The sequence below is a fragment of the Dendrobium catenatum genome, unplaced genomic scaffold, assembly GCF_001605985.2.
Source record: "Dendrobium catenatum unplaced genomic scaffold, ASM160598v2 fragScaff_scaffold_334, whole genome shotgun sequence".
NCBI classification, from domain to species: domain Eukaryota; kingdom Viridiplantae; phylum Streptophyta; class Magnoliopsida; order Asparagales; family Orchidaceae; genus Dendrobium; species Dendrobium catenatum.
In genome coordinates, this window is record NW_021318796.1 from 2,449,481 (window position 1) to 2,462,431 (window position 12,951).

The 12,951-nt window shown below is 32.7% G+C and overlaps 1 protein-coding gene across 1 annotated transcript in view; it reads left to right on the forward strand.

Annotated features, from left to right (window-relative positions):
- LOC110110735 (protein unc-13 homolog) overlaps positions 1-12,951 on the forward strand; it is an 83,751-nt gene that overhangs the window by 32,538 nt on the left and 38,262 nt on the right. Inside the window, exons 18-20 of the mRNA XM_020842340.2 lie at positions 3,145-3,216; positions 5,134-5,251; positions 11,791-11,969. Of these exons, the coding sequence (XP_020697999.1) occupies positions 3,145-3,216; positions 5,134-5,251; positions 11,791-11,969 (369 nt within the window). The remainder of the gene's footprint in view (positions 1-3,144; positions 3,217-5,133; positions 5,252-11,790; positions 11,970-12,951) is intronic.

Genomic DNA, 12,951 nt, shown 5'->3' on the forward strand with positions numbered 1-12,951 from the left:
GTATTAAACCAAGTAACCATCAAAAAAAAAAAATCAGCGTCATATATTTAGGCTTCATTTGGTACAGTTTATTGCTTTATAAAGTAGTTTTTTAGTATAAAAAAATTTTATTCAAAAAATTTTTATACTAAAAATTTATTTTAGAAAGCAGTAAAAAAATTGTCCCAAATGAAGCCTTAGTTTCATAATGAATTTTACCTTAAAGTTCAATGAAGTAAGCAGCATTTTGATATAAACATTTAAAATTTAATAGTTCAAAACTCTGGAAATTACAAAGGAATTCAAATAAAGAGGCATACAATAAAGCGATTGGAGAAAGTTATGATCGGACAAGGTTATGAAATAAAGCATGAGAAAAATCATATGCACATCAGAGAATTTAGAGGTTTTTATGCCTAGAGGACCTTTGATCTTTATATAGTTTTTACTACTCTTGAAAACGCACATGGTAAAGCAGCAAGAATGAATTCAATGGGTATCAAGGAGAAAAAGGAGATCAAATGTGTATTGAAGCTATTAAACATATTTACTAAACGGCAAACAATTATTAGAAATAATTACGGACTGATTAAAGATTTTTCTAATTATAATAAAGTTACCTGAAAGATAGCCTTAAGGTCATATATTTGGGTATTGGTTATCTACGGTGCTTAGAAAAAGGGGATCAAATATTATGTTGATGGAATATGGTTCAAAAGTTTTGGGTAAGAAGTTGGAGATCGAGGCAAGGACAGGAAAACAGGAGGAATAATGCTGCGCTTGGCAAGCTTGGCAATGTTGCTATGTTGTGCAAAGCTATTTTATATTTTGTTATGTATTGTTATGTGTTGTGCTATTGATTAAATTACATAATTCTTTTGTGAAATCACAACTTGAATTACTAACAAGGGTGTTATAAGAGTAGAAACTATTTGGCATAACTGTTGGCATTGATATTACATGATTAAATAATAAAAATGATTAAAATTTTCATGTAAATTAAAAAAGAGGTAAAATATTTTAGCTTCAAACATATCAATGTTAATAAAAAATCTAGTTGAATACCATAATTATTAATTATACTAATAAACTACATAATAATGTGACTAATTCGAATAACAAATTTTCCAATGCAATCAACAATTATCTGGTTGTCTATAACTAACACATTTAATCTAGAAAATTTAACACCAAATCATTAAATCAAACTGATTGTATAGTAACCAAATCAGTAACTAATGCATAATAAATTAGAATATTCTGTTTTCTTAATTAGACACCTGCTGGTTTTGGGGAAACATGCTAGTTTATAAATAATAATTGAAAGTTATTTAAAGTTAGAACATGCGTTTAATCAAAATAGGCACTTGCGTTACCAACCCAATTTACACCTCCAATCATGACATCAACAACAGATTTTTAAATAAAATATAATTACAAAGATCATGAAGTTATGTAAATAAACGTTCGCATATGAAATGTATTGGTGCAATTGTGATTTAGACATTAAGATCACTGTTGATGGGTGAAATTTGATTACTATATTCTTATAATTTATTTATTTATATATCTCTAAAAAAAGAAAGATATAAAATATGCATGAACTGACTTTAATGATTCTAATATAGCCTTTATATTCTCTAATTCTTACAGACATTTAATGGATATTTTTCGTTTGCCAAGACACCAGCTGCTTCCAACTCTTGTGCATGGTGTCAAGAGGCCAACTCTTGTGCATGGTGTCAAGAGGAATACTAATTTCAATGTAAACTTATAAAAACAACAACAACAACAACAACAACAACAAGCCTTTATCATACTATGTGGGGTTGGCTAATTGAATCCTTTTTCTCCATTGTCCTGTTAAGAGTCAGATTCTCATCTAAATCCAATAAAGAAAGGTCATTTCTAATATTTTTCTAACAAAAACTTTTTAGGTATATCTCTACTTTTCTTAACATAAGTCAAATATAATACATCTACTTTCCTAACCAGGTCATCTAACCAGGTCATCGGAAGGCCGTCGTTTTATGTGACCAAACCATCTAAGACGACTCTTTCTAATCTTACCTTCTACTGGAGCTACTCCATCCTTTTCATGTATATGCTTATTTCGTATCCTGTCTCTAAGAGTAAAGTCACTCATCAACCTGAGCATCCTCATCTCTGCATCACTTAACTTAATATTATTCTTCTCTTTTAATGGTTAGCCTGCTATAACACCTCGATCCACATGCCTCGAAGAAACATTCATCCACACTTCCATAGATTTGAAATTTACTTTGGTTGACTGGTGTAACCTTAGCTGGTGGGATTAAGTATGAAGTCACTGGGAGATCGATCAAACACCGGTTCTGAATGCTGACTTCCTTCTATCCCCTTTTTGGTCGAATATGAAAATCCATATTGATTATTAGGAAGAGTCGTCTCTAAAAGCTCATCACTAAACTCATGCTGGAATGATTGTCATACATTTGTAGATAAGATTGATCCAACTAGTCCACCCAAGATATTTGGTCACCCCAATCAATTTATTCTTGGATTCTATTGTCGTTTTGATTGCTAACAGTTTTAATCTTACTTGCTTATTCAAGAATTTGTGCAAATTCTATTTCATTTATTTAAAGCATTTAGTCCTACATCATGGACGCTTCGGTTGGCTCCCTTGTGCAGAAGGACCTGGACCGCTTCGGTCCTGTTATTACAATCAGCAGGCATTGACACTCCCTCATTACCGTTGTTACCTTTTGCTCGATGATTTGACCATCCTGAACTTCTACTGGCAACCTTTTTGTCACTTAGTCACCATCAGTTATTCCCCCTGTCTCTATTTTTGGATTCTATCCGTCAACTGAAATATGTTTAATGCCAATCCTTGTTTGGGAGCCATTATCATACAAAAAGTTTGAGGTTGTGGTGTTAGCAGTGGTTCCCCATGCAGTCATCCCTTTCCCAAGATAACTTTGTTCGGTTGTTTAAATCATCTTTTTATGCATGAACATTTAGATGCATATGAGATGTTTGTCTTGAGCTCTTTCTAACTGCTTATGATTTTGAGATCCTTAAGAAATTCTGTTTGTCTATGATATGCTCTTGTATTAAATCTGTGATACTAGCAGTCATTACAGTACTAGCGCTTACATCAAAAGCATATTCCTGTTGCAGGTTTGGGATCCTATTTCACCTCATCAACGATATGGGTGTTCAATTGTTGAAGCCCACAGTTTCATTGACGAGGTTCTACTTATTCATTGCATCCTCTAATGCTTTCTGAGATAGTTTCTCTTAAATTGTTTGCATAAATACTTTTTATATTAATTCTTATTAGTTAAAATCTACAATTTTTTTTATTTTACAATCCTTTTACATATACCTTGCTAATTTTTTATGACCATCTGTATGAAGTCACAAATTATTTGATATGCATGTTTTGACTCCAAATGTAATTGTTTCACAAGTTCAAAATTAGATTTTTTTTTGTTCGTGAATACTTTTGAACATTAAACACTGATTTTCCAGATCTCCAAATGCTGTGATTTTTCACTGATTTAGTTCTGTATGAACTCAGGCAGTATTTGATTCGTGTTTTTGATTTATAAATGTAATGAGAAAATAACCAAAATTATCGTTGGCTCTTTATTAAAGATTAAAATAGTCTCTATCTATATTAAAGGATCATTTTAATCCCTCAATTCTTTAAAGAGGAACCAAAGTAGTCCCATCATAAGATTATTTTGATTCCTTTTTAAAGACTTGAGGAATCAAAATAATTTTTTAATATAGTTGGGGATCATTTTGGTGCTTCATAAATGATCAATGGATCATTTTGATTCTTTTTCCTAAATTTTATTATTTGATGAGTCTAGATTTTGTTTACTACTTTAGGGACTTTCATTTTTTTAGCTGACTCGTAACATTTGGGATTATAATCTTAGAATTATAAGGAATAAAAAAATGCCATTTACATATGTGGTTATTGATGAACCAGCTTGAAAAAGAATCTTCATCGAACTTGTCACATTTTTGAATCCCAGGGAAGCCCAAATTGAAATGCACAAACCACTTAAAAAGGCCATCTATTTACACTTCTGCAGAAGTACAAAAGAGAGGCTCTTATGCACCAGTATTCTATCATCTTTTATCTGTTAACTCATGGTTATGGTTGGCAATCATGGTCGAATCTCAAAAACTATTTGAAATTCACTCAAACTTTGGTCAAATCATAGTGAAGCCACAAAATATCTAGGGAATTTTTTGAGCCATGACAACTTTCTTTTATATTGGAGAATGTCAATAAAATCTCTATGGAATTTATTGACTTCAATTCAACAACTATAGTCCTAGTAGCATGTTCTCATTGATTTCCCGGGTATGCCATAAATTCCGGAGGCATGAATTCTTCAGACTTATAGAATGTTGGTTGTTAGGCAACTCTGTGCCACTCCCTTAAGCACCACAATCTACTTTATAGCGTTTGTTGTAACCTGACCTGGTCAGAGTGCACAAAGCCTTCATACAATTTTCGTATGCTATAATGCCACCATGCCCTCACAGCTCAATAATATGGCATGAGCTTCCAACCCGCCATTCATATTACTTCTCTGCTACAACGGAGGTACAAATCAGCTCTTACTGTAGCAACAGTTGTGATCTAAAATTTGCAACAATAAATATTTTTTATTGTATTATCTTAAGTGATCGTGTATTTCTAAGTTGAATGACAAATGATGTGTTTCGCTTGTGAACTTTTTATAGGTTTTACTAACTTCTATGCAGCTTGTTCTCTCAATATTTGTATAGATTTTTCTTATTTTTAATGTATTTATTCATTACAGCTGCATGCGGTCTGGTGATTATTGTGCAAAAACTTCCGATAGTTTTTTTATGCTGTTGGTAACCATATAGTAGAAGTTACTTCTTTAGTATATTTAAGCTGGAAAATTAAAATTTTCCTGTGTGATTCATTTTATAACAACTAGTGCTTTGAGGTAGGTTCAATCCTTTTGACTGCGATGATGTTCAGGATCAACTCAGGTCATCGTTTTTGTTTTTATGATATGGAAATATAGGGATGCCTGCGTAAAATAGGTGATTTTGGTTTTGTTTGAGCATCTTAGACTCATAGCTGGCTGATCTGTGAGTTTTTTCTGGCAGATTGTTGACCAATTTTTTGATCTTAAAGTGCCCATGAGGATTGGAGAACTTGAAAGCCTTTGCCGTGGCCTTGATAATGCATTTCAAGTTTATACTGGTCAAGTTGTTCAGCAGATAGGTGATTTTCTGTTGCTTAGCAAATAATTTATTTTTTCTTGGAAAAAGAAAAGTAAATAAAGCTCATCTTTTCTTTTTGTTTTTTAAACTGTGCTCAAACCCGCTTGCTTTTTGATTGATTTTTACCTTCAATTGTCTTACCACTTTAATGTTTGAATATTCATTTCTTCAGTGGGAAAGTTAGTCTTGTTTTTGCTCCTCGTACTGATGTATTGTGGACACTTCTTTTGTGAAGTAACCTCTTATAGAGCCAATTAATTTGTTTGTCCAACTCACCATCATTTCACCCTTGCCTTCCAACAAAAAAATAGCTTACTTTCTTGGAATGCATTACAATAGGACTGTTAAGTAGTGGTTAGCTGGATCAATGATGTAATTTTGCTATTTACACCACCAAATGCAAATCATTAATATCATCATGCCACTAGATCTCCTTGGAGGAAAATTTCATGTATTCTTATCCTTATTTGTAGAGTATCAAATAAAAACAACTAACATCTCTTTTTAATTGTTGAAGGAAAAGGGTTTTTTTTGTATATTATTGACTGTATATATTGAGCCCTTAGCTATGCGGAAATAAATAATAAAGAGTAGTGCCCCCCAATATGAGAATATTAAAAACATATAATCGACATCTTTTGTTAGGAGTCATATCTGTTATGTCAGCACCCATGTTTTTAAAGTACGAAGCACAATGCGATGCACAAGATTTTTTTTTGTTTTAATGTGCAAAGTTGCGCTTTTTTTAAAGTACGAAGCACAATGCAAAGTTGCGCTTTTATTAACTAAAGCTCTCATAACTTATTTAAATTTATAATATATAATGATGTATTCCTTAACTATTACAAAACATGGAGTATTTAATAGATGACTCAAATCTTGATATAGAATAGGAAAAAAAATGTGATGCACATGCTTCACTTGAAGAAAAAACTTGAAAATGAGCCTGCAACTTGAAAATTCCGATAAATATTCATTATACATAGGAATTAACAAACAATTAAGTTAAAAACTATTGTAGTAGTTTGTTGTAAAAATTAGAAGCATTAAGATTACATAAAAACACATTTAATTCATAGCGAAGGTAAGATTTAAATGCTTAAAGTCTCAAGTTTCGTACAACAAGCTAAATGGAATTAATTAGTCATTATTTTCACTTTCATTCACATGACCTCTTTCTCCGTCAAGTAGAATTTCTTCATCTCAAAATTTTTTCTTTTTCTTCTTGTGAATTAATCTCATCTTCTCTTTCTTGAACAGTAAAAGTTGATATAGGTCGGGATGAAGTTGTCCTCATTATTGATGTACCTTTTTTGGCCTGTTAAATCTTGCATACCATCTTCAATCAACTTCTTCTGACGCCTTTTGAATTTGTCTCTAATTAAAATCTTCTTCACCAAAGCATTGTGCACTAGTATCTTCTATTTCTCCAATTAACACCTTACAACTTTAATCAATAGAATTCTAACTAATTGGATGAATAACATCTCTCAAATTAAATATCCATTTAAAAGTTTAGTTGTATTTAATGAATACTAAATCATTTAAGCTCTTGTGATCTAAATAATTTATCTTCTTTGTATGAATTTGTAGAAAAGTTATAATGAAATACATATATCATATAAATTATTTATTATATTCAAAATTGATAAATTACTAACCTGCACGAAGATACTTAAGTCCCTCTCACGTCCAGCAGTGCTAAAAGTTGATTCTGAAATCTTAATTGCTATTTTTTGTAAAGTTGGAGCAGATGCACCACACTTCTCCCACCCCTCTTCATTAAAAATTTAAAATTAGAATATCAATCTTGAAAACTTTAATCAATAAGTACAAAATTATGTAGAAGTTTTAATTGAGTATACCTAGAGATTTATGATGTCTATCGTAGATGGAAAATTCAGTTGCAAATATGCCACCAACACGGTTCTAAATAGAGAGTTTTTGATATGTAACCATTCTCTCATTTGGGTCTCCCACTAATAAACTAGTAACTGAACATAAGCCTGTGATCAATTGTCCATTTGGTTGTATTGTAGTTTTATTTTTGTTAAAAAATTATAGGTTAAAATAGTAGCCAGTTTGATATAATGATCGTCGGAGTTTATACTTCCATCTCTCATAAATGATATGAAAGATTGTCTTATACTTTTTTTTTTAATTTTCTCCAAATAGATTATTAATTGCATCTTTCATTGTGTTCATTGCATCATAAACATAACCATAGCTGACCTCTTGTCACCATATATTGGTCTCAAAATATTTACTAGTAACCTTCAAAGTATTGTTCACAGCATTCATCTTGTGAGCCAATAACTATATATATAACTATTTGATGATGAATAGATAACTCCCAAAAATAGTAGAAGTCTTGAAGTTGAAGCTAAATGAAAGACCTATAACGAGTAGAATGAAGAAATCAATGTTAGCATTGAGAAGGCTATTTAATTTAGAGCAGTTTCTACTTCACAGTTCGCGCGAACTGCCTGTTCCGCGAACTGTTATGTTCGCGGAATTAAAAGGGTGGGCCGGTTCGGGTGAACCGGCCGGATGAACCGGTTGTCACAAAGTGGGTTTGGAGTTAACATGCATAAACCAATTATGGAAAAAGCTATAATTAACTGCCAACTAAAACCAATCTAATCTTAAACATAAATTAGAAAAAATTAGGTTTAAGATTTAGCTTACTTGAGGAAGGATAAGAGGGAAAAGAAAGAAATAATTTTCAAATCAATTCTTAAACCCTAGAAAATTCTTAAACAAATCCTTATCAATATTTTTATGTATAAATTATGTAAGCCATCTAATGATAAATCATGCAATGGATTCCTTTCAAATCTCTTTTCATCTTTTTAAAGAAGTGAACTACAATCAAATGGTTAGGGTTTACCTTTCAATAGAAGGAGAGGAGAGGAAAATCCTTGGAATTTCTTTATTTTCAAATTTATTCCTCCAAGTCACCCTCATTCTTTTTGTCAATACTTTCTCAAACTTCTCATGCGAATGCAAACCTCATGCATGCGGTTGATTCTCTTGTTGCTCTCGCACTGATTGGTCTCCTTTTCTCTCTTTCTCTCTCTCTGCGCTTCTCAACGGTTAGCTCTTTCTCTAACTCTTTATCTCTGACTTTTTTCACTTAGTCCACCCCCTTTCTATCTTAAAGGGGCATCCACTAGCTTATTGTGTTAGTTAAATTGAACCAACACAAGAAGTTGATTTATTTTATTTTTTCCATAAGGATTTTTTATAATTCGTTAATTAATTATACTCTCTTATTTCAATAAATTTTATTGAGCAAATAATTGTATCTCTCAATATTGTATATAAAAAATAGTTATGTATTTATTTTGAGCAATTATTATTTTTTAAATAAATTCGATATGGAGGACTTGATTAATTCTTTAATTTATCCATAAAATTATTTAAAAATTAATATTAATATTCCTTAACTAAATAAATAATATTCTGGGTCTTTATACAACTTGCATGCATGATAGTCAAAAGATTGTTCAGGTAAAAAATCAACGTCAATAGCTCCAAGTTTATTATGAGGAAGATGCAACCGATAGTGTCAATCTAAAGGAGTAATGGTGGAGAAAAAGAGGGAACATTTATTGTCAGTTATCATATCCAGCTATCTTCAACAGTTCTACCAATTAAATTCTTCAGGCTGAGGTCTTGAAAGACAAAACAGAAGGGATTGGAAGTTATAGAACAATTATGGGAATTAGTAAGATAATGAATAGGTAATAAATTTATAGGATACTGAGGAACATGTAAAGCATCGTAGAGAGTTTTTGAATGAATCACAATGCATTTCCTAAAAAATAATAGATGGGGACACATCTGCCACAATCATGAGAGGAAGGCAATAAAAGTTTGTGATTAACTATTATATGGGAGGAGACATTGAATCCAAACTACATAGCTTACTTGAGGAGACGATTGTTGCAAGTTTGTGGAGGAAATAACATCAAAATTTGATATAGATATTTGGGAATTCTGATATCAAGCAATCAAATTCTTCTTGAGAAAGCATATGGTTGAACCTTGTGGAGCGACAATAGTGGAAAAACCGTTAGCAGAAATAATTATTCCAATGGCTTGTTGGGCAGTTGGAGGATAGCCAAATCTTGCCTAACGTTGCTTTGAAGGGTGAGTGGTGCGAGAGCTAGGTGGGAAGGACTTCTCAACTTGAATACACCCACTATCAATCAAGGCTCCATGGATACGACCATCACAATGTTTGATAGTAAGGGTAGTCTAATCAGAAGATGGTGAAGGAGACAATAAATCGATGGCTTGAAGATCATGAGAAAGAGTAGTCATACTATTGGGAAACTAAGAATCAACTATCTGTTGGATAAAGTTTGCAGAGAAATTTACAACCAACAACTCTTAATCTTGTTCATAAACTTTCTATCAGTAGTAAAAAGTTTAAACTGAAGTAATCCATTCACTTACCCTGAAGATATTATAGTAATCTTGAATGATCAACTCATTTTACAATAGAGGAAACCGTGGAAATATTACTTTTCTAAAAATAAGTTGAGTAGAGAAAATGCTGTATTTCCTTAACAATCTCATGAAACATGTCGTGGAGACACTAGAATGTTTGAGATCATTCAACAACCAAGTTGTAACAACATAATCATAAGTTTGTTATTTGGAGAACTTGATCTCATGAACTACAAAAGTGGCATTAATTTGAAAGAGTTTTTCATGAGAATTAATGAGAAAATGGAAAGCCCTTTACTATAAGAGATAATTGTTATCATTGAATTTTATAAAGGCGCCTTAGTTAGAAGAAAGTTTCACATAATGTAGAGTAATCATAGACCATAGTCGTAGACCATGATACCATAGGAGTTAATGTTGGAGAAGGAGAATTAAGAATAGATTATTGATTAGATTATTGATGTAGACAAAGAGGGGTCAACTCATGTCCAAAATAAATCAATTTTGGCTTCCCCCGAGTTTATAAGCTCAATCAATTTGAGCTGAAATTTTAGCTCATTTATGAGCTGGTCTTTAGTTCATTTATTGAACTAAGGGTTAGCTCATTATTAGCTAACGTTTTAGTTCATAGTTATCTTTTTATTAATGTAATATTTATTGTTTTTTGTGTTTTAATTATGTTTGTCTCTTAGAATTCCAAACCAGCTTTTGGAATTCCAAGATGAGTTGTTTCACATGCCGTGGATCCTTGGCTTCCACCATGGGCTGTTGTTTTCTGTGCTTTGCCTCTTGGATTTCCGGCCGGCTGCTGGTTTTCCGAGCCTGGGAGTTTTCCTGTGGCTTTGGCGCCTTGGTTCTGTGCGGCCTCCTTGGCTCCCGCGGCTGCTGCTTCGGTTCCTGGGTTTGGGTTGTTTTCCGTGAAAAGCAAGGGCTTTTTATGGCTTGTGATGTTTGGGATTCCTACGGGAATTAAATGTTGTGTCTGTTTGTATTCCCCCTTTCATACCTATAAATATTAGGGGTTTGTTATGTTTTAAAAATAGTGAATGATATGTTATTTTTGGAAATGTAAACCTGCTGGTTTCATTGGAAAAGCTTGCAAGCTTTGTCCACTTGATGTATTCAAAGGGGGGGTCAACTCATGTCCAAAACAAATCAATTTTGGCCTCCCTCGAGTCTACAAGCTCAATATTTATTGAGCTGGAATTTAGTTCATTTATGAGCTGATTTTTAGATCATTTATTGAACTAAAGGTTAGCTCATTATTAGCTAGGTTTTAATTCATTTATTAACTTATTTATGTAGCTTTATCTTTTAAAATTATGTGCTTGGCCTCTTGGGTTCCCGTGCCTTGGCTCCTTGGTTCTCATGGCTGCCTCCTTGGTTCCCACGGCTGCCTACTTGGTTCTTGCCCCCACCAATTATTAAGGCGTAGAGTTGAATGTAAGACAAGCAACAGGCAAAGCCAACATGCAAGGTAGTGCGGCATCCTTTGTTGATATACGTGAGAAGAATGGGTATAGGTGCAAGGATTGCCATCTATTGCGTGCATGTAGTGGAGTTAGCAAGTGACAAGTGAGAGCAGAAACTGGGAGCACAATAGAGAAAATGTGGGTGCGCAAGGGTTGCCATATGTTGTATGGGAGCCAGACAGGACTTAGTTTTTGCACGAGATCAATTGAGATTATGGCTAGATTTTCCTGCTCTGGTATCATGCTGAGAGGAAAGGGGATGTTTTTTGTGTTATTGATTGAATATGCTGGTCTTATAACTAAGCCTATAGGAGGAAATAGTAAGGAAACATATGAAATAGAATAATACTCCTAATAATGAGAATGTTTAAAATATATTCTCATCTTCCAGTGTAAGGAGTCCTTGATATGTCAATACCATCTAATAAGCCAACAATATATATTTTTTAGTTTATATATTTATTGAGGTTTTGTTTAATCTTGTCTCCTTGGTTTGGTCTAATTTTCTTTTTAAATGATTGCATCTTTTTTCAATTTCCATTAGAGTTTTGTTTGCCTGACCTTTTTTTTATTTAAAAACTTATTCGGTCGTTATTATTGATATTTGCAGTTGATAAAGAAGATTTGATACCTCCTGTACCTGTCCTCACTCGATACAAAAGGGAAATTGGAATAAAGGCCTTTGTGAGGAAAGAAGTTACAGACGTGAAGTCAACAAATGATAAAAATTCCAATCAAATTAATCGACTAACAACAAAAAATCTGTGTGTACGATTGAATACACTTTATGTAAGTTTTTTTTGGGACTTTCCTTGATAGCCTAGCACATTAGCATTCATTTTTTTTTCCAATACTAATTTTCTTTTAAATTTTTAAAATAATTTTTTTAAAATAAATTTAATAAGGCAAGATGTGTTGATCATAAATGAATAGAAAATAAAGATTCATAAAACTGACTAAAGTTGTTGGGATGAGGCTAATGTAGATAATGTAATGACTAAAGTTGTTGGGATGAGGCTAATGTAGATAATGTAATGATTTTTCACTGAAATGGTATGTACTTGGTAGAATATTGATGATGGCAGTGTTTTTTAGGAGACAAATACTACTTGTTGGCCTAGTTACATTTTGTAATTTTGCTACAGTATATTTTCAGTGTAATTTTAGGTTGCATGTCAATTGATGAGTGTTGTGATAAGGCTACGATGTAGAACCATGTTTTTTGGACAATGTTGAGGGTGGGCCTGTGTCCAATGGTTGGTCTACCCCTTTTTGGTCATTGATTTAGGCATCGTTTGGGACGACTTTATTGCTGCTTCGTAAAACAATTTTTTAGTACAAAAATTAAAAATTTTGTACAAGAACGCTGAATGAGATAATGGAAACAATCTGTCTGCTAAAAGCAAAGCTTATTGTTGTACCTAATCATTCCCCAAACCCCTGAATTGGTAGGATCCTTGTGGACTGATTTTACTCTTTTTGTATTGGGGCACAAACACTGTTTTTGTCAGTGTTCTAGGCATGGCATGATCTGGCATCTGCTTTCCAGCTCATTGTTTCTTTTTGCCCCTCTTTATGCCGTTATGAATTTGGGCACATGCATTTGTGGAATATCTTCTGGATTGCTGCAAACTTACTTTTCGATCCTCTTTTTAAGTTTCATTTTGTGTAGAGATATGTGCATGAATTGGAATCTTGCATCACATATGATAGTGGTAAGTAAGAAGATTTATATAGGAAACCTATGCCGTTGATACAAAATATTGAACAT